Source organism: Archocentrus centrarchus, chromosome 9, assembly GCF_007364275.1.
Source record: "Archocentrus centrarchus isolate MPI-CPG fArcCen1 chromosome 9, fArcCen1, whole genome shotgun sequence".
NCBI classification, from domain to species: Eukaryota; Metazoa; Chordata; class Actinopteri; order Cichliformes; family Cichlidae; genus Archocentrus; species Archocentrus centrarchus.
The window spans coordinates 18,236,659-18,264,355 of record NC_044354.1 but is presented as its reverse complement, the minus strand read 5'-3'; the positions used below and the strand labels follow the sequence as shown (position 1 = coordinate 18,264,355).

Here is a 27,697-nt window from a genome sequence, read left to right as displayed (position 1 = left end):
GATTCTGTGGGTTGAGGATGAATGGCTGTGTTGTAAAGGGAAACCTAAAGGCACAGGGGAATTCCAGGGTTTGGAGGCGGGTCACAGCAGAAGCTGGGGCTTAAAGCTGAGGTAGATCTGAGGGCCAAGGCTGCTGAAAGGGGCCTCTTGTTGTGGTAGAGGGGTGTTGATTGGCATGGCAGAACTGTGTGTCCCCCGCCTACCCGCACAAACTCTACTAGATCAAAAAAGCACACTGTCTCATCATGAGATCACTGGAATAAACTCTCCAGCTAGATGATGTCATGCTACTTTTTTTGTACTTGGGGTCAGAAGCTCAGGGTCACAATAGGAGGGTGTGTGTACTGGATGGGTGTATCCTCTTGCTAGATGAATTTGGCTGGGGGTATTGTGTTACTTCTAAAATCTTTTTTTCATTCTTTCTTTGCTTCCTGCTTCCACGCATACATATACATACAGTTGCTGTCAGAAGTTTACATACACGCATCATGGGCATGAATATCATGGTAATTGTGGAGCTTTTAATGATTTCTTTGAACTGTTCTTTTTCCTGGGTGGAATGATCATACAGCATGCATCTCTAATGACTTTAAGAAACAAGAATTGGGTGCACAGGTTTGAACTTATTTTGGAATTTCTCGAATCCACACAAGCTCAAAAGTATACATACAGGCTCAAATATATACACACATCCTAAACTTTTAAACCATAACTGTATATACCCCTATCTGTCCTTGTTTGCCCTTAGATTAGTGAAGCTATTTTAAAATATTTTTTAGAGCTTCCTCGGGTAATGGGTTTCCATATATCAGAATATGCCTTTCTAATCTTGTTTTCTCTAGGAGATGAAAAGGTTAATCCATCTTATCTTCACCGAGACTAAGCAGCTGAACAGGGGTTCTTATTGGCTCTGTAGAGAAGCACGTCTCAATATGATTGGCTGAGACAGATAGCTAACTGCGCTGAAGACCCCTGCTATACCAGCCTCCTCTGAAGCACTGTGTCATGGGTCAGCATGTCCCTGTGCACAAACGGCCACTGGGTTATTACACAACTACGCGAGTCAGTTTACTGAGGCACTGTTTTAGACCTCTAATAACACACACAGCTGATGTCCTCACAGTTGGTGACCAGAGCTGTCCCTGTGAGATCCGCGAAGATTGACAGCCAGTGTATACATAACTGAATGTCATCACTGTTGATGTAATTTGCATAATATTGCAGGCAGTGTATGCTTTAAAATGCTGTCTGGTGTTTCAGTGATGATGAATGTCAGTGTCAGTGGTTTTGTATCTTTAACAGATTTGGTATTTATATTATACAGAGTTTTTATATGATATAGATTTACAGGCTCCTTAAGCTCCATGGTATTGTTACAGCTGTATTTAAAATACACTGTCATAAAAGGTGAATGAACACCACCTCTCATTTTATAATAAGCTGTAATGTATTATGTCATATATTCTTTTATCAGAGTCTAGTCCACTCCCAGCACTACTTAGAAGTTACTTTCATGCAGTCACTCAGTGCCTGAGGCTGCCTGATACTGGGAGTAAATCAATGATCCTGCTTGTCTCTGGAGCTTGTCATGTTCTCTTAAGGCCAGCAGGGGTCTCGTAAACAGAAGTTGGTAAATCATTTGCTCCTTTTATGTCATATTTTAAAAACAATGAATCTGGTTAAATAATGAGTTATGAAAAGTAGATACTAACAGAGGGTGTGCTTAATATGGTCGCTCGGTTAGTGAACATAATTTTAACTTTGGGCTTGAGATGTGAGATGTGCCCTTATACTATATATCTTATGCATGATTTCTGCAATTTACTAAACTGTACCTTTAGTAAAACAGTAAATTGGATTTAGATAGAATCAAGCATAAGCAGTAGTATTTTTGGTTAAACAACAGACTATAAGGAGTGTGCCACAATAAAACAAAGAGTAATCTAAATATAGTGTCGCACTCTTATTTAAATTTTTACTACTGCCACCTTGCGATAAAGGAATTGTAGCTTATTCGTGGGCTCCGGTGCTTTAGGTCACTCTATATAAAATTGCTTTGGGACCTCAACCAAAAAGCTATAAAATATGAGAGAGACAAACACGGGCCTGTCACTAAACAACTGTTGTTAAGAAATGTGTCAGATTTAAATTTGCCCAAAACGAACCCAAAAAAAAGTATGAATTTTAATATGCTTTTTTTTTTTTTTTCATGTACACCATTCATCCTTTAGGCCACAATTGTAATTAAGATTTCATTCTCATTCAAGCTGATGAAAAGATTACAAATCAAAACTGAAACCATCCAGAAAAATGTTCTATAATTAGATGCACGGTCGTGAAAGGCTCTTAGCAGAGAGGAAAGGATCTTGAGGATATACAGTAGCGGCAAAAGGAAGGGAAATGCTTGTTTAGGGGGAAAAGGACTGTTGTTATAGAGTCAATAGGAAGTGCTTGAATCACAGAGGGAGAGAGCCGAGGAGGTTGGTCTGGCTGGAGGAATTTCCTCTCATCCTGTGAAATGCAGTGCAGTGACACAAATGCTATCATTCATTCAGCTGGTCCCTCGGAGTTATGCAACATTAGAAAGCTGAACCTGACTCTGTGTGCATCTTATCTTTTGCCAGACTCAGTGCATGTTTTGGCATTTGCTCAGCGCCTTCATTACTATATGGACAGTTTAACAACTGTGAGTGAAAATTTGCCTCAGACAGCACTTTCATGGCTGGCTCCTGTCACAGCTAGTTGCTGATTAAACCTTAATCTGATTAACTGTAGGATATTTACAGCTCTGTCTTATGTTATCAAGGCTCATCTCGTTTTTGTCGCAAAAGACTAAACGCACCGTGAGATGAGCAAAGATATTTGTATTTTATTCTTTTTTAAAGGGCTTGAGGTAAGTTTTAAATACAGTGTGACTATGTTAACATGTTTGTTGGTATGCATTTGGCTTCCGTGGGAGTGTTTGCTGCTCCCACAGCAAATGTCCTCAGCTGGAGGTAAAGAGTTATATTCACCCATCCAGATGCACAGATGTATCATTGCCCCACTGAGACGGACTTTGTTGCTCTGTTGCTATTAGCCAAGGCTGCCCACAGGCTGACTCTGTCTTCCTCCATCCCAATCCTCCTACATGTCATCTGCTGCATCTCCTGACTGCGTGTCTCATTCCACTTCTCAGCTCACCCACAAATAACACATAACAAAACAACAGCGTTGTTCTGCTGGCTTTTAGGAAAATATTAAAACAGAAGCCATGTTTAATGCTGTCTGTTTATTTCCTGCGGAGGTATAGATGCACAATATCCTCCTTGTGTTTTGCAAAAATGCATCCTGAATAATTCTGGCTGGACTCGTCTGTGTTTTCCGTTTCCGTCTGCCCACAAATCACTCTCATATATCATCAGTTGACAAGGTGATGCGCTCCACTGCTCAACAACTTCCCAGAGTGCCTCTATGGGTTAAGCAATAAGCAAAGGCAGTGGCAGGCATGTAAAGAGAGAATCTAGAGTTAGAGCCATGATTGTTTTTTTTAGTTTGCCCAGAATGATTAGTTGTTTTGTGAGGAGAGTTACATATGCATATCTACTTGTGTTGGCTGCCGGCTAGTGTTATTTTGTCCCCATTGTGATGCCTTTATTGAAACATTTATACTACAGTTATGATTAAGCAGCTCATTACTGCAGGAATTTATAGTGTGCTGGTAGTGGCTGTAATACATTATTTGTAATACTAAATAGTATTGCATAATATTCTCATAGCATACATAAATGTAACTGTGCCTCTTATCAGAGAGTGACCTACAACATATAAATGGAAACCCTTGCGATTTATATGCTGAACTAAAAAGCTGCATTTGCCACTGTGTCTCAGCTCTTTTTCGCAGCAGTTGTTTTGTCTTCTAAATGCATCCAAGCAATTTAATAAAAAAAAAAACGATGCCTGTGACTCTCCCTTTATTTAGTATATGCCCTTCTCCATACATATGTTAATAATATTATAGCTACTATTTAAGTAATTGAAGCAAGGACGTGAGAAAATAAGAATGTTTTGTCTGTGCTGTGCAGCAGGCCAAACCAGCATATTGACAGTGCCTTGTGAAAAAAAAAGTTGAGTCATAACTTAAAAGAAAAAAAATCTCTTTGCCACTGTGGGTGGTGTAGGCACAAAGCGGCCACATTAGATTTTACGAACACACTTGCAGCCCACTTCTAACTCTGGCCAAATTTGGGGGCTGCCAAATCCTGCTTATGTCAGTTTCTCCCAAATAGCTTCGGATAATTCATTATTTAGGAAGATTTTGGAAGGGTCCCATTGGAAAGGAAATGCGTGTCCGCGCAGAGGCTACTCCATTTTTCATAACAACAAACTACACTGAGCGAAACGTCTGATTTGCGTTGTTACTGCCTGCTCAATCACTGCAGGCTCAAACGGTTCCTAAAACTGCTGGCAGCGTCCCTGGGATCACGCTCCCACGGGACCCACGGAGGTCCCCGGACGCCGCATTGGGAGTCTTAAAATGACAGTTCACTTTTCTCTGCGCAAAGCTACGCACAGATTAGAGACACTCACTCACACACACACCCGCCTCCTCAGAAACGGCTCTCGGTCGGTCCATCAGTCGGTCAGACTACTGGTGATGTTGTGTGTGTGAGTCCCGACCGGAGCAGCGGAGCTACTCGGACAGCGACAATGACGACGGTGACGGTAATAAAGGCGGCTCAGACGAGCGCAAACATATGACCGCCATCGTTCCCCAAACGAGCGGGGGTTGTGGCTTCTGCGCGGATCCTTAAAACTTCTGAAGTCAATCAGCGGTGCCTAAATTCGGCTTTTCAGTGGACGTTTCATCCTGCCCATAAATGGAGGTCCCTCAAGGGGAAAACTGAGTTGAGGTCTTTCACGTTGTGTGTGGGACGCTGAACGGACCGTGTTGTTGCGTAAAGCCCCCAGTGCTGCCAGCTTGGAGAGTTGGAGGAAAGCAGGGTGCTTCTCTTTGGTTAGGATGAACAACTCAAAGAATCAAAGGGTAAGATTTGCTGTTTTGGTTACTGTGGAAAAAATTGACGGCGCTTGAATTGGAATTGAAATTGTCGTTTGTGTAGCCCAGTTACACTGTGGCTTGAGTGGTGACCATCTGATAACCATATGATGGTACAGGAGCAAGACTGTGTTGATAACATATGCTGCCAGAATGCCATCAGAGTCTTGGCTGAGCCTGTCTTGAATTAGTAAGGCATGTTTTTTTTTTCTTAAAAAAATAAATAAATCACAACTTTAACAACTAGTTAACATTGCTTCCTATGGTGCCATGTTTTTATGCATCCATCCACCCATTTTCTTCCACTTATGTGCTGATTGTCCATAACATTTGGCACAGGGAACAGCTTTTATTAAAATAACTACATTTCTCATGCCCCTAATGACCTATTCATTACTAAAAGCAACACATGACTTGCTTTTTGTTTTTGTTTTTGGTCACTTTATATAATGATTATTAGTAGATGTGATAACTCAGTTTATTGTTATATGGCAGCACTGTAACATCACCCAGCCTCTCAGAGTGAGAACAATGTGACAACTGTGGGATATTACTGCAGTAATGACTTACTTTTCCCAGTCATCAGCCTTTCCCTTCACTTGTAAACACAGCTTTCCTGAATGGCTTGAGTTGGCAGGACAGAATTAGCCACACTTAAAAACTGAACATAGGCTTGGAGAATGTCTTTATATGTGAATTTTTTTTTTATCCACATCAATAAAGAAAATAAAAATACACGAGTGGACTGCATGTATGCCAGTCCACATAGCGCATATATATTTCTGTTTCAGTTCACCATCCTTTCCACTTAAACACATAGACTAAACCACAGGGGAAAAAAGAACACTTAGAGGATAGCTACCAGAAAGTCCTATGCCTTTAAGAACAGAGAGGCTGAGTGTGCCTGGCAGGCATTCTGGTTTCTTATTTTGACACACAGGCTGGTGAGAACACTTTCTGTAATCACCACTGAAACACTAATATACAGATGTCAATGTACAGATCAACAAAACGGCAGCAATGATCTCTCTTCATGGCCTTACTGTGGATAAATGAAAAGCTGCTTCTGTGTGTGTGTGTGTGTGTGTGTGTGTGTGTGTGTGTGTGTGTGTGTGTGTGTGTGTGTGTGTGTGTGTGTGTGTGTGTGTGTGTGTGTGTGTGTGAGAGAGAGAGAGAGAGAGAGTTCACAGTTTGGTTTCAAAGGTCACCTGCATCACTCATATCTGCATTGACAAAACAAGACAGATGTGATCTTTCAATTTTTGGACCTCACCGTTCACTTATGTGCGCATCCTTCTGTGTGTGTGTCTGTGCACACCACACGCAGTGCATGAAAAGCTCAAATCAGTGTGTGTTCATTTTGGCCCGGCTACTGTTACTGCCACAGCCTTCCCTGATCATTAGCACTGAGAAGGTCAGTGATGTGCCAGAGCTCCTCCGTAGCGTGACCACATGACATTGTCAATGCACAGTGTTCCTGCTGATTATTTCATTATTATTATTCTAAGTATTATTATTGTTTGTTTTTTTAATGCATGTTGTTATTCGATGTGCAGTTTTATATGCTGCTGTTAAACTAATTCTTCATGCTTTCAAATGCTTTTTAGCGCCTTTGCTATTGTACAAGGAGGAAAAAATTCAGCATCCTGTGCCATTTCCCTTGCTGAGGAATCTTTGGGCCCTTGTCTTGCAATCAATAACCACTTACTGCAGAGGAGCTCTCTGCAGTCAAGTCTCTCTGTCCGTCCACACCTTTCTATCTCTCTGTCTCTATCGAGATGTGTATCTCCAGTGTCTCCTCTGGTTGTATCTGCCTGTCTTTCCCTCTCCTCTTCCCTACCCAGCCCTCATTCACCTTTGCAGTCACGTGTTATTTTCTTGCTGGCTTTTCTCTGTGTTGCTTTGCGCCTGCAGTAGAGGTCATTCAGTTTCCACTGCTGATATCGTCCATTGCTTTTTCCCTGGGAGGTGGGGCTGCTATAGAGAAACACAGGAGGAACTGCAGCCCATTACTCTATGTACTCCATGGCATGACAGCAGTTGTGGAGTAGTGTGTGTGTGTGTGTGTGTGTGCGTGCTTTTTTTCCTTGAGCTGGTTGTCTGAGAAATCGTAAGAAAAATGAGCCACTTATACCATACTCCAGCACAATATCGCCTTGCCGCCCACCCAATTATAGATCTTTTAACTCCAACTCATTCATATAGACTCTTTTTCTCTCTCCTGGGTTTTCTTACTTTCTCACAGTTTTCTTGCCAGCTGTATTCCTCCTCTTCCACTTTCACATCCTGGCTTCATTGCCCAAACGAACACTAAAGAAATCAACTTCTAAAATTGGCTCACTCATCATATCATATTGGAAGGCATGTATATTTGTGCAGAAGCAGAGAAATGGTTCAGTGTGATGATGCAGATTTAAGTAGATGAGGCCAGGTGTGATGGACAAACATAAGTAAGGCAGGTAAACAAGGAGACAGACAATTAGGGAGGGGTGATGACCTCACGATGCAGAAAGAGATTGTCAGGGGATTGATGGTCATTGAGGAAAGAGCTAAATCCTGCAGACAGCTCATCAGACAAGCAGCTAATGTAGAGCTGCTGGCAGCGGATCAGAGTCAGGCCCAATCCACGTCCATCTATCATGTCTGTCTAAGGAAACAGATGCTGAGCTGTCAGCCATTTATACATCCCTACCTGACAGGCTACCTGATACCTGCTACTAGAGGTAAACCAATGGATTTTCAATTGCTGATAAATTAATTGGTTACCAGTTGTTATTATATCTCTTTTTCCCCTGAAAGTCAGTCATTTAAGTTGAGAGAAGTCTGATATCATGAGGGAACAGAGCCTGCCTGCCTTCTATGTAGAGGCAGCATGCATTCAGCAGAGCAGCAGTTCATTTTCAGCTTTATGGCTTAGTAATGCCATTCTATAACCAAGTATAAATGATGTGCCTAAAGGTGCACAGTGGCAGCTGACTTTGTGTATGGAGCCTCATTGCAAAATGGTGATGCACATATCCGGGTGACTTGTGAAGGTCGTGCAGGCATCAGCCACTGTTAAATCCAAGTTCTGGCTATACACCAAATCCTCCAACTAAACAGTCATATCTGTGTTTTTTAACTACCATATGAAACAACTCTTTTATGCTTTGCTGAAATGACATATAGGAGTGCTTTCTTATCACAGTGGCTCAAATACACAATTCAGTATACTTTTAGTATACTTTGGCTTAACTTTAAGATGTAACTGTAGTTCATAATAACAGCTTACACAAATGACTCATGGGAGAGGAAAATTTTTCTCTTATCAGGTTTGTGTGTGTTGTGTTTGTTTTTCTTTATTTTTCTTCTGCATCTACACAACCAATCAACTCAGGTTATGTTTGCTCAGAGGAATTGCTCTTGTGATGCTGATGGGATTGCGAAATGAGCACAGACGTGCACAGTAGATCTGTGGAGACCACATGCGATAGATAATCCATCTTTCATCCTGTTGCTGTGGCCCTCTGATGAAATGCTAGCATGGATATAGAGAATCAATAATAATAATATGAAAGATTTTGATTCCCCTGCTCACAAAAAATAAACACATTCTCTCCACACATCATGCTACTCGCAAGATATTCTGGGCTACGATGAAATGTTGCCGACACGAAATGTGTCTACGTGGCACACAAGTGCGACGGGATAGAAAATAGCCCATGGACATGCTTAGCAAGAAATATAGAAAAAAAACATGGGCACACATGGTGACTAATTTTGCATGTTTTGCTTCTATCAGCTGTGAAATTTATTTACTTGCATTTATTTATCTCTGTGTGCAAGGGTTTCTGTGGACTGGAGTGGAGCCTCTATAAATACTTCAGCCTTGAGCAGCGAGTGACCTCTGGCCTATCTTTTTACAACACTGGAAGAGCTTGACCGCATGGGTCAGTTCTGATATTTTTTTAGACATACTGAGCCAATAGCCAAGCATGGTCTTTAAATTTTAATTATCAAAGACAAATTTAATATTTACTGCCCTGCTCTTACATTTCACTGTTGAACACTACATTAAACTCTTAAGTAAGACAGGAAACCCTTCGCAGATATAGACCTGTAAACCTTTACAATTTAAACCAACTGCAGTGTTTATGAGGGAACTTCTGCTTTTACCTTGAATGAATACTGGTGCAAATGGGTGTCCAGTAATTATCCACTGCTTTATTGAACGTCTTTGAGCAGTGAGCTCATGACGCTCTATCTCATGAGCCGCAGCAAAGAAGGATCTTTGCTGCGGCTCATGAGATAGAGCGGGTTGTCCATTAAGTCCAATCCACGCCTCCTTATGTGTGTGTTTGAGAATGTGTGTCTATAGCTTGTAGAGGCATGCACTCTGGGATGTCAATACAACTGGAAAAGCACTATGTAAATACACTCCCATTTACCAGTATTATCAGTTTCAAATGAGATAACATGTTTCAGAATTGTCTGTGCAAATTGAGTAACTGGTGAATAGTGTGCCTAACCTTTCCAGATAAATGCCTACTGCCTGCGCTGCACAGTCCAGCCCCATTTGTGTGTGTTTACTTCCGGCAGATTTACATGTCAGCAGATAGCGGCCGTCCATTGTTCTGTTTTAGCTAAATAAATTTGTTCAATTGTCTTTCTGCTTGTGGATCCTCTCTTTGAAGATAAATGCTTGAGTAAATGAGTGTGTAGAAGTCTTTGTACAATTTTTGTGTGTGTGTGTAAATACGGACACCACACTGTCACCACTGGTCTGTTAAAGATGTTCTGTATGGCAGAGATAAGAAGCATACGCACGCACGCACGCGGGCGCATGCTTGCTGCGATTAATTATGCTCCTCTCTTGTTCTTTTCGCTTTTCAATCTCTGTTGCCCTTATCCGCCTTCTTGCCTTCCCGACTCATTTTCTCACTGTCTGTCACTAAACTGACACACGTTTGTGTACACGCATGCACAGAGAGACTCCAAGGGTTAATGTGGACCATTAGTAACCAGAGCAGACTGTAAGTGCTGTCAAGTGGCGCAAGGGCAAAGGCAGATTCATGGACTGTAAGTGGGTCTCGCTTTACATGTGTTTTCCATGACATTGATAGGACTGTCGTTAATCAAGCCACTGAAACATATACTACTTTTTACTATCTGTGATCCCTCCCTTAGCTCCTGGTGCTTGGAGTATAGCTCCTTCGGTATGCCATTAATTAAGGATACCGTACAACATATTCTGTTTATTTTTGATTTTTTTTTTTCAGAATATAATAAGGTAGGTAACAAGGCTAGGTAGACTATAATGCTTCTTTTTATGAGCTTAAAAGCTGGAATCAGCCCCCATTTACTGACACATGCACACAGCTTCCAGCCATGCCTCATCTGTCTCTTTCTTGGTCATTTCACCCTCAGGGCAAAAGTGATGAGGGTCAGTGTGGTGATATCAGTTCTTCTCGGCTCAGAAATCCTGCAGCTTAATGAATATTATAATGACCTGCATTCACTTCAGAGCTCTCGCACGTCGATAGTGGTTCAAAGACACGTGTACACAAATGCATGTGCACAATATCACTGAAGGCCACTTTGCACTGCCGTGTTAGTGCGTCTTTGTCTTTACCTTTCTAGCTTATAAAACCTATGCGACACATAAAAAGCATCATCTGTGCTGCAGCAGGTCTCACGCGGGCCAGGCACATGTGGCTATACACACATGTGGGCATGTATTCTAAATAAGGCAAAAGTACCAGTGATGAATAATGCAGAGCAATAAAAGCAGAAGTCTTGGCACACCTTTAAAATGAAGACAGAGGGAACAACACGGGTAGGATTTGCAATATCTGATTTTGATCCTGTTGATTAAGATTTGAAGAATCAACAGAACTACAAATTAATACAAATGGGGTTTTTTTTCCCACATAAAATAAATCTGTCCATATTTGCTACACTTCAAGTCAAGTGTTAGGAAATCTGTCAATTTAAAGTGAACTTTTTAATGTGAGTAGAGGGCTAGAAGAATTCATTTTCAGATTTGCCCACGTTACTATGGTCTTAGCACCCACATGCTTAGAACTCAACTGTATCACTCCATGTGTGTCTGCTGTACAGCAAAGAGAGCAGAAGCTGGGGGGGGGGGGGGTTGTCAGGCTTAAATGCTAGTTAGGCCAGCTGAGCTAATTAGCCCAGATTTCCTTGTCCTGATTCAGAGGAGGAAAGCCTGGGATTACTGATTGTGTGTCTCCAAAAAATGTGCAAAGGCTGTTGAAACTCGAGGGGTTTGCAAAAAGTCAACTAATGAGAGCTTCACAGTTCGCTTCGTTTTGATTGGTTTTTAGTAGTGAGATAACTTGTCACCCCTCACCCACTTTGAGGATGAAAAGAAGCTTAATGGTATGGGACCCAGCAGGGGTGCCTCTTTCTTTCAGGAAGCTGCTCCTGTGACCTCTTGCCCTCTAAACTCTCCCTTTGTGCCTTTAAGCTGCTCCTCATTTGCCATTTGTTGCAGCAGCCCCCCCCCCCGCCCTTTTCACAATTAATACTTCATTCTGTGACCTCCCTTTCATCAACGCTACAACTCCACCTCAATGACAGATTGAAGGGCGTCACCAAAAGGAACAAGAAATGAAAGTCGTAATTCATGTGATACTGTTGACCAGATGAGCAAATCTGTGAAAAAGAGGGTAAATGTTTTAGCCTGACAACCTGAACACATGAACATCGCATCTAGGTCTCGTCCTGCTGTCCTACTCCTCTCCCTCACTTCTCCACAGTTACCTGAGGTGTGAGGTAACGTGTCATTCTGAGAGCTGTCAGTCAGCATGACAAATGTGCGCATACACCGAAGTTCTCAGAACAGTCAGAAGATGAGTTTTTTTTTGTTTTGTTTTTTTAAAAAGAAAAAGCATTGCATCACCTCCCTCACTCAGGCCCCTCACAGCCATATTAGTGTGAGCGCTAAGTGACACAGCCAGCTTCCGTTCACAGACTAACACCTCACTTCAAACCTCAAATTGATGGGAAATGAACGGGCTCCAAAAACATGTGAAAAATTCCTGCACGGCGCAGATTAAAATGTCACATCAGTGCTTTCTTTTGCCTCGTGTGTATCAGTTAATGTGATTACATCTCTTTTACTGTATCTCCCCACATAGATAGGAAAGTACTCTCATTGAGAGACATCAGACTGGTCTTTGATCATCAGCTTTAATAGAGACCTGTTTCATACCAATTCCCTTTTCCAAACCATTTTTTCCCTTTCTCTGCTTGGGCCTTTGGCTTGCAGGAAAAGCCAGCTAATCAGTTAATAATACTGTATCAGCTTGTGTAGTGGCTGTTTCAACACCCAGTGTACCACAGTTGCTGTGCCAGTAAAGTGTCCTGATGAGGTTACAGTTTTTGCTGTGTGTGTGTGCGTGTGTGTGTGTGTGTTTCTTTCTTCTTTTAATTCATTAATTGCCTCCTGCAGCCCCCAGACAGTTCACTCAGCCAATTACTATCATTAAGGTTTGTTTGGAAAGCAGGCTGCTTGCTATCACCCGTTTTCTGTCCCCTTTCTCATCTGAATGCATGGATTGTGTTTTCTTCATTTTACTCACGCACTGCCTAAGAATATAATTATTACTATAACATTTCTTACAGGAAATTTTATAGTGTAATGTTTTAGTTGCACTGCTTTTAGGTTCAGGTTTTCAAATCTGAAAGGATTTAAAATCCATTTAATTATGTCGGGACATAACATTATTTTGTGTTTTGAATGCACCCCGCTTTGTTCCCTCTGGTCCTATTGAAGTGAAATGGAAGAGAAGCAAGAGGGGGGTGTTGCGGATATTCATAACAAAGTACTCTGCATGATGAATGTATATCTGTTTTCCAGTCCACTGTTATTTATAATTCTGGTCTGGGAACTGTGTGAGGTTTTTCATAAATCTATACTGTGCAGGGCTGTTAGTTAGATATCGGGAGACCACACACAAGCATGCAGTAGATACACTGTCAGACATGCACGTGGACATATATTGGTAGTTATCATCCGATATATTTTATCTTTTAAATAATGCAAACCTGGGTTTAGTGTGCACAGCTATGTAAGAGCAGTCAACCTTTCAAGTCCCTATAAATTGCTAAATTGATCACTGCTTGGCAAGCTCTAAGCTCCCTGCACTCTCTTGAACTCTAAACAAATTTGTTTTATAGCCCAAAATTCACTCCACCATTGCTCTCATATGGGCAATTCACCAAAAAAAACCCAAATATGCCTGCAAGTATCAAGTGCTCACATGAAACAAATATGCAGTCATGCACTTGCATGTGGTTCTTGCATACAAAGCAGGCATATTCCTGCACCTCTTATATGTGCATAAAAGTGTGATTTAGGACGCAGGCGAATGCATATTATTTCTCTCTTTAGCACTTTCTTCTCTGGCTCTACCCAGTGTGCGCAGGGACCCAGCTGCAGTATAACATACTGCCTTTGTGTGAGAACAGCTGGCTGCGAAGTCACTTGGACACGGTCTCACACACAAACGCACGCACAGAGCACTCGCGCAGATATGGGCATAGTTTTCCATGCGAGCAGCGCTGAAACCGTCTCTGCTGCTGGCAAATAATTAAATGCATAAGCTGTCGGGAAGAGAGGGAGTTCATGGTGATTAAGCTATAAGAGCAACCCCATAACAAATCACCTCTGTGATGACATCAGCATGTTGGCACCTAGACCTGCATACACTGGCGCATTTTGCCTCAAGTGAGGGCCCTGGGAGTGAGTAAGTGTTAAGTACGTCCTGCCAATGGAACAGGCTCGGACTGCTTTGTAGCCAGCTTTGCTGTCATAAAAGCTGCATACACTCCACCCATTTCTGCTTCTCTATCTTTCACGACCGGCACCAGACCAGTTCCCTTCACTGTTGTTGTTGTCGTGGTGCTCTGGCTTCTTTGCACCAGCTGGACTCAAACACTGTAGGGACGTTGTCTGATGAATGCAGTCATTGTTTTTCAGTGGTTTAGGTTTGGTTTGGGATTGTTGTTGCTGTTTTTTTTTTTTTTTTCTGTCTTCTCCTAATCTTACTCCAGGCTACATACTATGTAAATCATCATACATATGTACATGGAATGCATTTTTCATGTGTGTTAGTATTTGTTTGTACAAGTATAATAGTAGCATCTGTTGTTATTGACTTCTGCTTCCCCAACCCATCATTTTCCTTTCATGCATTTATCCACAGTCTGACCACTCATTTTTCTCTGTCTTTCACTCATATCTCATATAAATTATACATATCTTAATATGTATAATTTATACTTCTCTTCATTCACCTCTTACTCCTTTCATCATTAACTTCAGCCATGGTCTGGGTGTGGGAGAGGAAGAGGGTAAGCAAGAGGGAAAGTAGCGGAAGAGGGTGGAGAGGAAGGCGAGGCACATAGTTGTGGCTGGCTAATTGAAAGCCAGCAGTTTGGTCAGTAAAGTCCCAACATATGGGAGTGGTCAGGAATTTGCTAGTCTGGGTTTTGTATGTGTGTGTGTGTGTGTATGCGTAATAAATCCAGAGCCCTTATGTGTCAGTCTGAATGTCTGTGGCCATAAAGATTGACAGATTGTGCGTGTTTTTGTGAGTGCCTTGTGCATGTTGGCTTGTCTTGAGTATGCGAATGAGTAAGCGAGACCGTTTTTTTTTTTTTTCCCTTTTTGTGTGTTTCAGTCCTGCTGATGTTGTTGTTCACTGTTATCATCGTCATCATCACCATTTCTTTTCAACCTGCCTCTTTTCGTTTGCCTGCCCAACCTTTTTTTAAAAAAAAAAAATTTTGGCCAGTCAGCTACACCGTTTGTTCACAAGGAGTTAAGAGTCAGCAAAGAAAAGCTGGCGTGGCTCAGTGGTCTTAAGAGAAACCATCCTCTGTATTAGTGAAGGATACTTGTTCAATCCCAGTCTACAAAACTGTCTTTGTGTACTCTTATCCCCTTACAGGGAAAGGCAAGCAGAAGAACAATATTTACTGCTGGTATCATTATTGATTTCTGCACATAGCACTGTATATAGCACATGTTTCAGACATCCCACACTTCATTGTGAACATGCTATGGCTACAGTAACCTAACAAGACTATAGGGTCCGCACTACAGCCATGCTAGCAGCTCTGTGTGTCTAGGGCACAGTGGTCACTGAATATTAGCATTAGCATTCTAACTTGCTTACACTGACCTTACGCTGACCATTAGAAGGATTCATCCTGTTAATTGTGAATATCCTTCCTCCTTCCCTGTCTTACTTTCACCCCCAGGCTGTTTGAATTATTATGTAATAAACCTAACCCCTAGATCTAATCCCTTGCTTTAACTACAGGAGTCTGGCCTGTGTATAGATAGAGGTTAGAGGTCAAGGGTCAGTGATCTGAACAGGAAAGCCTATTCACGCAGAACAGCGCATCGTAAACAAACCATTACACACCATCTGCAGTGGCGTCAAATCCCCCGAGCAGTGTGTGTCTGTGTCGCTGCTTGTTTGTGTAGGTGTGCGTGTTGGTGTCTCTGCGATCACACCCACAGACAGGATCAACACAGCCAGACGGGGGACAGAGAGGTGACAGAAAAGTGACCATCTGGTAGCCACTGAGGCATCAAATTACCTGCTTGAAAGGTTACATTAGTGTTATGCATATACTGTGTGTGGCATAATGATGTTTTCAAATAGTTCCATTATCGCACAATTATCTCTAACCCAGTAGAACTGTAGAAAAACAATTTGTAATGTAAAAGAAATTTGGCACAGATGGTTATGGTGGCTGTATGATGAACCCTATAAACATCACTGATTACCCAATTTTTCTACAAGGGTAGTAGTAGGTCTCACTTTACACTTAAGTAAATATCTCATCCTCTGCAGGACAGATTAGCACATTCATGACGAATCCTCCTGTTTTGAAAATGCAGTGTGGTTCCCTCTAATACCACCATGCTATTGATTTTTGTGGTTTTGAGAAAAATGCGTCAACTGCTAGAGCCAGTGGCTTTGTGTGGCTGGATACACGATTCTGGTGCAAATATTTGTGTCTCCCTCGGGGTAATTTTTAATCACTCTGGTGATTCCCTTGATGTTTTGTCTGAGCTGTATAACAAGTCAAAATTCCAATTTGTGCACTTGGATTGACTAAATACTATAATACTAATGAGCTCCCATCAGTCTTAGCTTTGCTTTGCATCAGTCTCTTTGTCTTTTCTCTGTGCACATTAGCTAATATTAGTGTCTTAAACTGACATGCATTACATGGTAAACTTGATACCTTCTTAGGGTTGGCATGCTGGTAGCATTTTGCTTGAAGCAGCTTTTGCCATTACTGTGGACTCAGCTTAGTATTGTTGCAGCACATAAACTGTGTGCAGTTTGGGGTTTATTGTCTTTCACAAGATCTAAATTGCCAACTCCTTAATCATGAGATTTTCTTTCTTTAACCATTACACTTTGAAGAGACTCCCATGTCTTCATTCATGTTTCTCCCTTTTTTCCCCCTCTTCAGCCGTGCTCATTTGCAGAGTTTTCTGCTTAATTACCTTGACAGCAGAGATGTTATATAAACAAGCAGCTTTTTTCTCCTGCCAAATCTTTGTCTCTGCATTTCCCGAGAGCCGCCTCCCTTTAGCCAGCACATTTTGTGTTTTGTTTTGATTTAGTTTTTTGTTGTTGTTGTTGTTCCTTTCCATTAACACTTCACTTGTTCCTCATTCTTGCTTATCTTCCTCACTGGGGGATCCCTTGTTCCTAACCCCTTAAAAATATTATCACATTTTTTCTTTACTTTTGTTCTTTCTTTTCTCCCTCCTGCAGCTCCCCTTCACAGTTTCTTCCCCGCTTGTCCTCCACCCACACCTTTCACCCTGTCAACCCGTATCTCCTCCTTTTGTGTCTCTCCCTCCTTTCTCCTGTTTTCCTCAAGACTCTACTTGTTTTCTCTGACAGCTTCGCTTCCCCTCTGTGTCTCTGCTTGATACTCAACATGCTGTGCATCCCTGTTGCCCAACCACCCTTCCTTCCCTCCTTTTTTCTTCTGTCCATACTGTCGTCATCACAGGCAGCCAGAAATGCCCACTGGTCCAACACCTGCCGCTCTGAACACACAGTGTGTGTGTGTGTGTGTGTGTGTGTGTGTGTGTGTGTGTGTGTGTGTGTGTCTGATGTTGTATTTATCTGTGCCCATGATGATTTGTGAAAGATCATGAAAAGAAAATGAGTTTCACATCCACTCATTATTGCATGTGTGTACAACTATGTTGTTAAATGTGTGTCTCAGTTTGTGCCTGTGTCTGTTTGCGTACTCTGCTGGCCTGACTTAGAGTCAGACATGTGGATTAGAGGTAGATCTAGGCTGCTTGATTTCTATTCTGAGCTCCCAGAAGGAGAAGCCTGTTAAATTAGTGGCTATAAATACAGGACTTCCTCCCAGCAGGATCACTCTTAAGACCTACTGCATGGATCTGGACTATGGTGGCAATGTCTTTGCTTTCTGTGCATGTGCGAGTGAGTTTGTGTGTGTGTGTGTGTGTGTGTGTGTGTGTGTGTGTGTGTGTGTGTGTGTGTGTGTGTGTGTGTGTGTGTGTGTGTGTGTGTGTGTGTGTGTGTGTGTGTGTGTTTCTATGGGAGTTCATGCATTCTTGAAAGTTGGCCAGCCAGGATTACATCTAGTGTTTCATGTGTGGTTTGTGGTGCTACGGCTAACAAGGACATTGGGCTTTCTCTCATTTCACTTTTGGTTTACCCACACAATTTCCAGCATGGTTTTATTCTGATCCAGCAATACTATCACTAACTTATCATCTACATTACTGTCTGTAGCCTACGAGAACACAGTTCAATGTGTACATTTAGCACCTAAAGCATCAAGAAAATTCTGTTACATATGTAGCCTAGTATCACGAAAAACCTGGCATAACAATTCATGCGTTACTGCGTCTTAATTGCCTTTCAAATGCATTTAAATGCCTTGTACAGTACTGTCCAAAAGTCTTGAGCCATCCCTCATTTCTTTAGGTCCTACTTCCAAGGAGCCAGGCTTTCTTGTATTTGTTTAAAGTGGCCATGAGCAATACTTCTCCAGGCTTTCTGAATGTTTTTCAAAGGGTTTTTCTTTTTTGGACATTAGCTACTTTTTCACTCATTTTCAGTCCAGTCCCCTGACAATTTTTGCAGTAATACTTTCTTTTGTTTATTAACCTACTGAATAATGACCTATGGCTCATTCAAGCATAGAAAAATCACCTAATTCAAGGGTTGAGCCAGTGTTGTGTCTACACATAACAGACAACTTAGCAAAGAAATTATCTTAAATTGTATCTTGAGACACTTCACCTGTCACAGAAACACATAATTCATTCTCATTTTTTTTTAGTTGAATGTACAAAAAATGTTAACACAGTTTGAAAGAAATAAAATAGTATTTTTGCACTTACAAGGTGATTCCCAAATAGCTATTCTCAAAAGCTTGCCATATCTTGGCATGGTTTGCAGTGTATCCTTAAAAGAATTCAGGAAAATGAACAAGTGGAGGACAAAAGAAGAAGTGTCAGTGTCATCTACATCAGACAAACAGTATCTGAAAGTCATGTCCTTAAGAAATAAGAAAAAAATCTAGCAGAGCCCTGACACCGATCGAGAGAGTTGCATCTGACCCTGGATGCGTCTGGATCACTTGATCCATCTACTGTTCACTGAAGACTCATCAGAAATGATCTCAGTGGGAGGGTCCCTGTTAAGAAGCCATTGTTAAGGAAGGGAAACAGGGAGAAAAGTGTGAGGTGTGTGAAATTACTCAAACTGGACTGAAAATCAATGGCAACAGGTCTTATGGATGAATCCAGATTTTTGTACTGATTGTTATTAATATGAACAAAGGAGATCAGGAGAGAAGTTGGGGTTGCATTTCAGCCAGTGGTGTTGTTGTCAAAACTGATGGAATTATAAACACAGAAAATTGCTGTCAGATTTTGATCCACCACACCATCTGGAAAGCACCTGATTGGCAACCGCTTCATTTTTTTCAGCATGAGAACGATCCCAAACACACTGCCAATGCAGTGAAAGCATTCCAGACAAGAAGCCTGGACGATGATTCCTGAAGACGACTGAAAGAAATTACAAGAAAACTTCAAGTTCAAGCTGTGTTGAAGGAAAGGTGGTCATACCAAATATTGACTTTGAAGTTCATTAGTATTATACAAACTCTATTTCTCTTATATAGTGCATATTTCCATTTGTGTTTGCAAATGTTTCAATGTATCACTGCACCTATTTCCCATTTTTTGGCAAAATATAAAAAAATGAAGGGCAGCTCAAGACTGTTGCACAGTACTATAGTTTGACTTGTCTTGTGCAACAACAAATGACACCCTAATTCTAATCTCAACCCTGAATGTAACCTGCTTATTATCATCATAATTTGCCAACCATCTCAGCTTAATATTACCCAAATGTCCCTAAAGCTCTGTGCTGTTTGTACACACTCTCATAGACTTGCTTGTATATTTCACTCTTTTCTCTCACGGCTAACTAGACTTATTTTCCTTCCAAAAATGTAATTGGGATAAAAAATAAATGCTCATCAAAAAACACTTGACCTTCGAAATTAAATTTCCCACTTGTACCTCTCAGTCATCCACAGATAACTGTTATGTTTAAACTGTTGTTATAATTTGATCCCCCTTTATTTTGCAGTCAAGAGTGCTGTAATTGGTTCGGGAGGCACTGAAAGTGTTTATTTAATGATAGGGGTTATTTGTTTAGCCACATTGTGTTTAACAGCTGCAGTGTAGATTGTACATGACTGGAGTGATCATTAACTTCAGTATAAATTCACTGCTGCGCCTGATAATTCTTCACTTACAGCGTTTCCGTGCAGAAATCTCACATGCATCCTTTTTAATGTGATCAGTAATTCTGTAGTGCATGTCACATTATTATAGATGGTGTTTTTTAGTGTTAGTCTTTTAGGCATGAGTTGTTTACTCCATGTCTGATTTATAACTTGCAGTGTAGCTTTCACCACCGTGCAGGAACAATGCGGTCATATGCTACGGAGCACTTATTTCAGTGCAGCGATTAATCGGGAATCGCACAAAACCTCATGTCGTAGTGCACTAAATCCAGCGAGAATCCGTGTCCAAATGTAAACTTTCCTGTTGAAATCAAAGTCATTCCCCCTTCTGCCGCCTCTCTGCAGAACAAAGTGACTCATGCTTAAAGAGAGAGAGAGAGAGGCAGGTAATAGAAAGGAGAAAGAGCATGTGGAGGACAAGAAAGAAAAGCCGATTGAGGACAGTGAAGTGGAACGGATGGAGTGTAAGAGAAGGTGAATGTATAAAAACTTAAATGAAAGGAATAAAAAATTCATAGGAATCAGACAGAGAGAGAAGATAAATGACTAATATTGGAGTAGTGGGGGGGGGGGGCATTTATCAGGCAGAGAGAGGGCTCGGAGTATTAGAGGTTATATTTGAGGACAGTGGATGATTGTTAATGTATCTCGGGAGATGGAGAGCAGACACACATTCTCATAACCGTGCTCTAACAGTCAGGCAGAGGTTGCACACCATTTAATTGTTATTATTATGATTATTTCATATTAATAATATTTTCAATTTAAAGATAACCTTACTGTTCAATAGTTCTCTATCTGAATTTACTATTCTGCAAATGCATTATACAAAGGATGCACAAAGGTACATTGGCACTAACCCTTTTTTTTTTGGCCTTGTTTGATTCCTGCATTCCTTTTTTCTCTCTTGAACCCTCTCACCTTCTACTTCAGTTACTGCATTTTTCCTCTTGGCCTTCAGTTTAACTTCACGGATGCAATATTTTTGTACTGCTGTCAGAGTGAAGTAGGTTTCAGGAGATTTGTTTAAACCCTGGACAGCATAACCAGAGGTATGCCCTTGCGAGGATTGAGGAACCTTTATTGTCTGCATGTGTTTGTGTTTGAGAATGCTTGTGAATACTGTATATTTACATATATGCACATTTATTGTATATTTACATTGTAAAAATGCAGGAAGTATCTAGTATTTATCTATTATCCAGTATTCTGTGTAAGATTTTTTTAACTTACCCATGTGACATAAGCCAGATTTAGTTTGATAGCACGATACTTTTTCCTTTCATAAATCAGTTTGAAATCACAAAGCACGTATGTGTACATTTGTGTGTCTGGGGGTTTTCAATTGGGACACAGGCTTTCAATGTTTGACGGCTTCATTCTTTATCTCCCAACTTGAGAGTTGTTGCTCCATCTGTGTGTGTGTGTGTGTGTGTGCGTGCTGAGTGAATTTGCACTAAATGATTCAACATGTAGTGTCTGCTCAGCAGGGTTGTGGTCTCATTGTTAGCAGGGCTAAAGGCCATGCAGACACATACACACACTAATGCAAACAGACTCTAGAATGCTTTCAGAGACACACCTCATTTATGCATTCACAAGAGACCTGCAGTTCATTGAGGACTGACACTTTGGAGTTTTCATTTTTAACCATTTTTTTGTCTTCATTTCTCCCTGAAACATCCTTTTAAAATGGCAATCAGTGAGAGAAGTGAGTCTAATGTGTGCCTCACTTTTGAAATGGGCCTCTGTTACTCATAAATGCCCGCTATCCCCTTCTCGCCCTCCCTCTTGTCTTTGCAGGACAGTGACATTCAGAAAAAGATTGACCATGAGATACGAATGCGTGATGGAGCCTGCAAATTGCTGGCTGCCTGCTCCCAAAAAGACCAGGCTTTGGAAGCAGCAAAGAGCCTACAGACATGCAGCACTCGTATCATGGCCTACATGTCAGAACTGCAGAGGATGAAAGAGGCTCAGGTCATGCAGAAAGTCACACGCAGATCATCAGATGCAGGACCGATGGACGACAGGCTTCCGTGCAAAGGAAAAGTCGCCATCTCAGGCAAGTAGTAAACATAAGTGTTTATTTCTGAGGGAAAAGTGATCAGAGAAGTTTTAGGGGGACAATTTTCTCAGCATTTTTAAATATATTGAGAAAAGATTTTTCATTTAATAATTTAAATGTGGCCAAATGTTGTTGCCAAGAGACTGACCAGCAGTAAAAGGAGGAAATGGATGGAATTGAAGCTTCATATTGCTGTGATTTAATGCAGAGCTGCTCGTCAGCCTTTAATAACAGATTTTTCATTTTCAAATCACCAGCCGCTTTGTACTTTATGGTTTGTTGCTGTCCACCACTTTGTTGAGATATCACTTTAGAGATCAAGACAATAAAATCAAATTATTACTGTTATATTATGTAGTTTTATAATGCAATTTATGTAAATAAAGGAATAGAAAAGGGGATTATTGTAGTGGTTTACACATTCCCCCAACAAGCAAAAGATCCCCAGTTCAATCCCAGGAGGAGACACACATGCTTCAGGAAGCGATTCCAGCCAAATCAAAACATGCAGAGCTACCCATTGTAATGACCACCAACAGCCAAAAGCAGCTTATTATTATTATCCTCATTTCCAGATCCTCATTTTTAATTTTACCATATCGGTCAAGTTTTGTATTTAAAAATAAGGGAAATTTTCCACCAGCCCAACCGAGGTCCAGTTGTTGTTCCGGGTTCCCGCTGTCTGCACTAACCTCGCGAGAACTGCCACCCAGGGTACGGCAGGAGCCAGTTCTCGAGAGGCTAGTGACAGAATTCAGTTTGGAGAGGCACAGGAATACTTTCTTTATTATATTATAATAGGGGAAATTTACGGGAAAATACTAATACTGGAGGACGGTGGGACACAGGGGTAAAATACGGTAGTTTCCCAGCCAGAACAGGAGACTTGACAGGTATGTTTTACTGTACTACAATAGATTTGTGTGAGTCACAGTTGAAAATAATCTCTATTCAGTTTATATTTTATATATCTATTTTATACTGGGTCTTCATACTGTCCCTCAGGTCATCACTTTAGTTCTGTCTGATTGGCTGCTCCTCGTTGACCATATTAGGGACATCCTCTTTCTGTTACGTCATATGGAGCCGACATTAGATAAAACTGCTGTTTGGTTTTCACCAAACGTGGTGATGCACATTATGGCCACACATGTCCACTTTGGTCTTGTCTGTCCAAAGGACATTGTTCCAGATTCCTATTCTTTGTAATACTGTCATGTTCTTTTTAGAGAGAAGAGGCTTTCTTTTGGCAGCCTCTCCAAACAAGTCATACTCGTTCAGTCTTCTTCTAAATGTACTGTTATGAACTTTAACATTTAACATGCTAACTGAGGCCTGGGGAGTCTGAGATGTAGCTCTTGGGTTTTTTGCAGTTTCTCTGATCATTGCACAGTCTGACCTTGGAGAGAATTTGCTGGGACATCCTCTCCTGGGAAGACTGTGGCATTGTGTTAGTTCACACATGAATGCTCCAGACTTTTATAGAGGCACTCACACTTGCTATTGATCAGTTAATCAGGTGCATTTGATTAGCTGGCTGCTACTTATCCTCCTAAGGAGCTTAACACACGGGGAGTGACGTCGCTCACTCTCCATTCATTTCCTATGAAACTTGTGCGAAGCGGTTGTCGCCTCATCGCACAAGTTCCATAGGAAATGGAGATCGAGTGACGTCGCTCCCCGTGTGTCGAGCGCCTAACTCCTGTGGAAGCAGTAAGAGTGTGCTTAGTTTTTCACAGGACTGCATAGGGTCCTGTGAAAGCTTTCTTTTTCACAGGACTGTATGTAACTAAGAATAAGGAAAAGCATAATAGGTCCTCTGTAATGAGATGAGAGACTGACAGTATATGTGTGTTTGGGGGCTAATGACTGCTCTGCGGCATGTCTGGTTCCCAGCTGGAGAGCATGCTAAACACACATTCAGTCAGTAAATAGCTTTGCATTCTTTTACCACTGACTAAAAGGAGTACAGGCTTTAATATAAATATACACAAAGATACACATATCAGTTAAACAGTGAGGGTGATTAACATTTGTGTGGTCTAATCCCCTGCCTGTTGTCTTTACAGATCTCCGGATCCCTCTCATGTGGAAAGACACGGAGTACTTCAAGAACAAAGGAGGTGAGGAGCCACCTCTGTGAGGGTGTGAAGAAAGTCATTGATAGCTTATGAATGATTTATACTTGTAGTATTTATTAATGATAAGCTTCTGAGGGAAGTGCCCGTGGCTTCACACAGTTGCGTCTGAAGTCCTCATGAAATAACTGGGGTGGGGGAGATGTGCAATTCCTTGTGACTCTAAAGTGAGAATTACCTTTTATTTCTTGCTTTCGGGTAAAAACAGTTACACGGACCGATGCAGTATGACATTTTCTGTGCTCTGTAGTCATTTTCACACATGAACTCCAGACAGTGTTGCAAAAATCCATCAGTCCAAAGTTGCCCTTTCTGACATGCAGCGCACAACAGGAGGGCCTGTGCACATTCTCACTACTAGAAATATACTCTTGGCTGGTTTAGACATTGGGTTGGGTAAGGGGGAGGTAATAAGTAGGCAGGGTACAGTACATGGCACACACTGCCCTGTTCTCACATGGGCTCATTGAGACTAGGGAGTTCACACATTCAAGGCTGTTTAGTGTCCAATCAAACCAATTAATTCAGTATTACCTAGAAACATTCAGGGCTACTGTGCATGTGTGAAAACGGCATGTGTAACTTCAATAGCAGCTCTTAGAGATGATTTTCACAGTCATTAAGACCTTTATTTTTTTTTAGCTTTTAGCTTTAAGCTAACTGTCCTGTCTGGCTGTCTTTCCCTCCTGGCTATTACAAACAACCATGAAGGCACTAAACCACTTCATTCTTAGTAGGGCATGAAGTACTGTAAGCCAAAAACAAATAAAATCTGTGGTGTTTATAAGGATCAACTCCAGTCTTCTGCCTTGTGAAATATACCTGTGAACTTGGTCATATTTAATTGTCTTCATGGCAAAAATTTAATAGAGCACTGAGAATATAACAATGGGAAGTTTTTATATTTGTCATTTTCTACTCCATCTCCTCTAGATAAAGTTAATGTGTGTTAACCTCTGTGCTGTCATTATAATAGTCTCAGTGCTCAGGCTCTCCCTTGGCAGCTTGAATGGAATTAATCTGCATGACCTGTGCATAGAAATGAACTCTAGAGACAGGTAGTAGTCTCTTAACAAAGCTTAATGAGGCTGTAAGTCAAGGTCATTAAACACACAGAGACATTAAACTGAGGCAAGGAGGAGTAAAGTGTCTTCCTTTCTCATTTGTCCAGTCAGATTTTAGTGAAGAGTGTTGATTTCATACTTGGAATAGTAATTGCAGAGTGATGTGTGGGACATTAGGCGTCAATGTGCGTTAGACATGGAAGCGCTTGTAGAACATATCAGTGCCAGCTCTAACGCGTTTTATGAGCAAAAAAAACCCACAAGATTAGCTCCAAAATGAGGATGTGCAGTCAAAGTGCTAATCTTGTATTTTTTTTTTTCCTCATGGGAATCTTGGGAAATTTAAATTACCCAGTCTCCCCTTTAATGTCAACTTTTCGTTCACCTGTAGAACAATTTCAGTGCTGCTGCTATTTTAAAATTCCTTTGTGGAAGCTTGTTCTGTTCTCAGAGGCACTTGTGTATCTTTGGTGCACACTGGATCTCCTCTAGTGTGTGAGAACACACAACTCTCATTTCTGTGATGTGGACATCGTTCAGGCGCCTCAGTAGACACAGCCCCAGGAATTTGGCGCTTTGCTCCACCTATGCTCTTGATGCACCACCTCTTACTGAAAACTACTGTTTGGTCTCTCTGATCATAAGCGATCATTTTCAACAACAAGCTGGGGTCACGTCACCACAGAAGTTGTTGTTTGCTCTCTGCTGGATGATCCGGGGCTCATTCCCCAAATAGCGACAACATTGAAATCAGTGCAGAAATGTACAAGCAGGTGGCCTTTAAGAGGAGATGGACCAAATTTTGAATTTAATAGGTGGAACTTTCTGATTGGGCTTTTTTGAGGAACAGAGATAGGCCATTATGAGTCACTCCATTTGTTGTTGTTTCTTACATAATTTCTCACTGTTGTTATGGAAATGATGGTGTTCTTAGGCACAAGGATTTCAGGGTTTGTCTATAATCACAGTGAGACTTGCTCTGAAATACAATCTTTTACTTGCAGTGTGCATATAATCGAAGAATTGCTGTTACTCAGCTTGCATTATGACCACATGCATAAAGACTGCTGTACTTCAGTTTCAAAATGCTGTTCAGTGCTTCATAGGAATTCTTAGCACAGCTGGCCATTAAACTGAAACCAACAACAGCAACAGTGCTTGTCAGCCAAACCCAGCTTCATCTGCTCGGGTCATATGCCTCACTACAATCTCCAGCCTCAAAGTAGCGAGTGTAGCTCTTTTGGCTCTGAGTTTTCAAGTGATGCAAATGAATGAAAGCTGTTGACACGTCTCATAAATGCGCTGATACATAGGTGTGTTTTCTCTTTTTCTTTTCTGATTTTCTACATGTTTTGTTTGTAGAGCTTCACCGATGTGCAGTTTTCTGCCTGCTGCAGCTGGGAGAAGAAATCTTTGATACAGACATGGTGATAGTAGACCGGACACTGACCGATATTTGCTTCGACAACACTATTGTATTGTAAGTCACCTGTCAATCCTATAACCAAACAACCATGTAGTCTGTCGTGGTCACAGCAGACTGTGGCAGAACATTGTAACATTAATACTGTTTTGCATGTAAAGGATAACTGAAAGTGCAAAGTACAATATTTTTACCCAAAATATTGTGCAAGAAAGGTATAAAGTAGCACACGTTGCTGTACTAGAAATTAAGTACATAAGTACTTCAAGTTAAGTACTGTACTTGAGTAGCTGCACTTAGTTACCATTTTAAAATGAAACTCACAGAAATGAGCATTTCCTTTCACAGTACTGAAGCCAGCCCAGGTTTTGAGCTGCGGGTTGAGTTGTATAGCTGCTGCTCGGAGGACGACTATTCTGCAGGGAGCACACCAAGGAAACTAGCCAGCAAGCTGAGCTCTTCACTAGGTCGATCAGCTGGCAAGAAACTCCGGGCAGCCATGGAGCCTGGACCATGTAGTCCTGTAAGCAACGGTGGGGGAGCCCCTCTCCTGCTGCCAGTTCCCTCTGTACCGTAAGTCTAATATAATACCTTTTCATTTTCTACAAAACAGAAAGTAGAGTGAAGATAATGTGCAATGTCAGAGCCCAGCTAATATTCGGAGACCGTCGCTTACTGCAAACATACATACTCAAGCACCAAATGAAATTCTTCTCTTCACTCTTGTGTGTGTTGACAGGGGCCCTAAGTACCATCTCTTAGCTCATACCACACTGTCACTGTCACACGTCCAGGACAGCTTTCGCACGCATGACCTCATCATTTCAGGCAACGGTGAGTGGCAGCCCCCATCAATCTGTGTCCTCGCCATCTTTCTGCTTTTCTCTGCCAAATCAGCCATCTGTCTATTTTTTGTCTTCCTCTCACTCATCACTGTCTCAACGTCTTCGCCCGGCATTCTAATAATTTTCTTTACACCAGCATATGGTGCAAGTATTCCTCCTCCCCTTTCCCTCTCTGTCCTCCCACTTTCTCTGACAGACAGCCATTGTCAAGGTCATAGTAATAAAGGCTGTGCTAGTGAGGTGACTGCCGTGTAAAGCTGTAATGATG

The 27,697-nt window shown here is 41.4% G+C and overlaps 1 protein-coding gene across 5 annotated transcripts in view; it reads left to right on the top strand.

Annotated features, from left to right (window-relative positions):
• rtkna (rhotekin a) overlaps positions 1-27,697 on the top strand; it is a 59,015-nt gene that overhangs the window by 25,724 nt on the left and 5,594 nt on the right. For 4 of the 5 annotated variants that reach the window (XM_030738389.1, XM_030738390.1, XM_030738391.1 and 1 more), the window contains exons 2-6: positions 21,695-21,956; positions 24,029-24,082; positions 26,524-26,641; positions 26,933-27,157; positions 27,324-27,418. In XM_030738389.1, the coding sequence (XP_030594249.1) occupies positions 21,695-21,956; positions 24,029-24,082; positions 26,524-26,641; positions 26,933-27,157; positions 27,324-27,418 (754 nt within the window). Of the gene's footprint in view, positions 1-4,545; positions 5,027-21,694; positions 21,957-24,028; positions 24,083-26,523; positions 26,642-26,932; positions 27,158-27,323; positions 27,419-27,697 lie in introns of those variants that run through there. The other variant, XM_030738392.1, reaches the window with a different exon arrangement.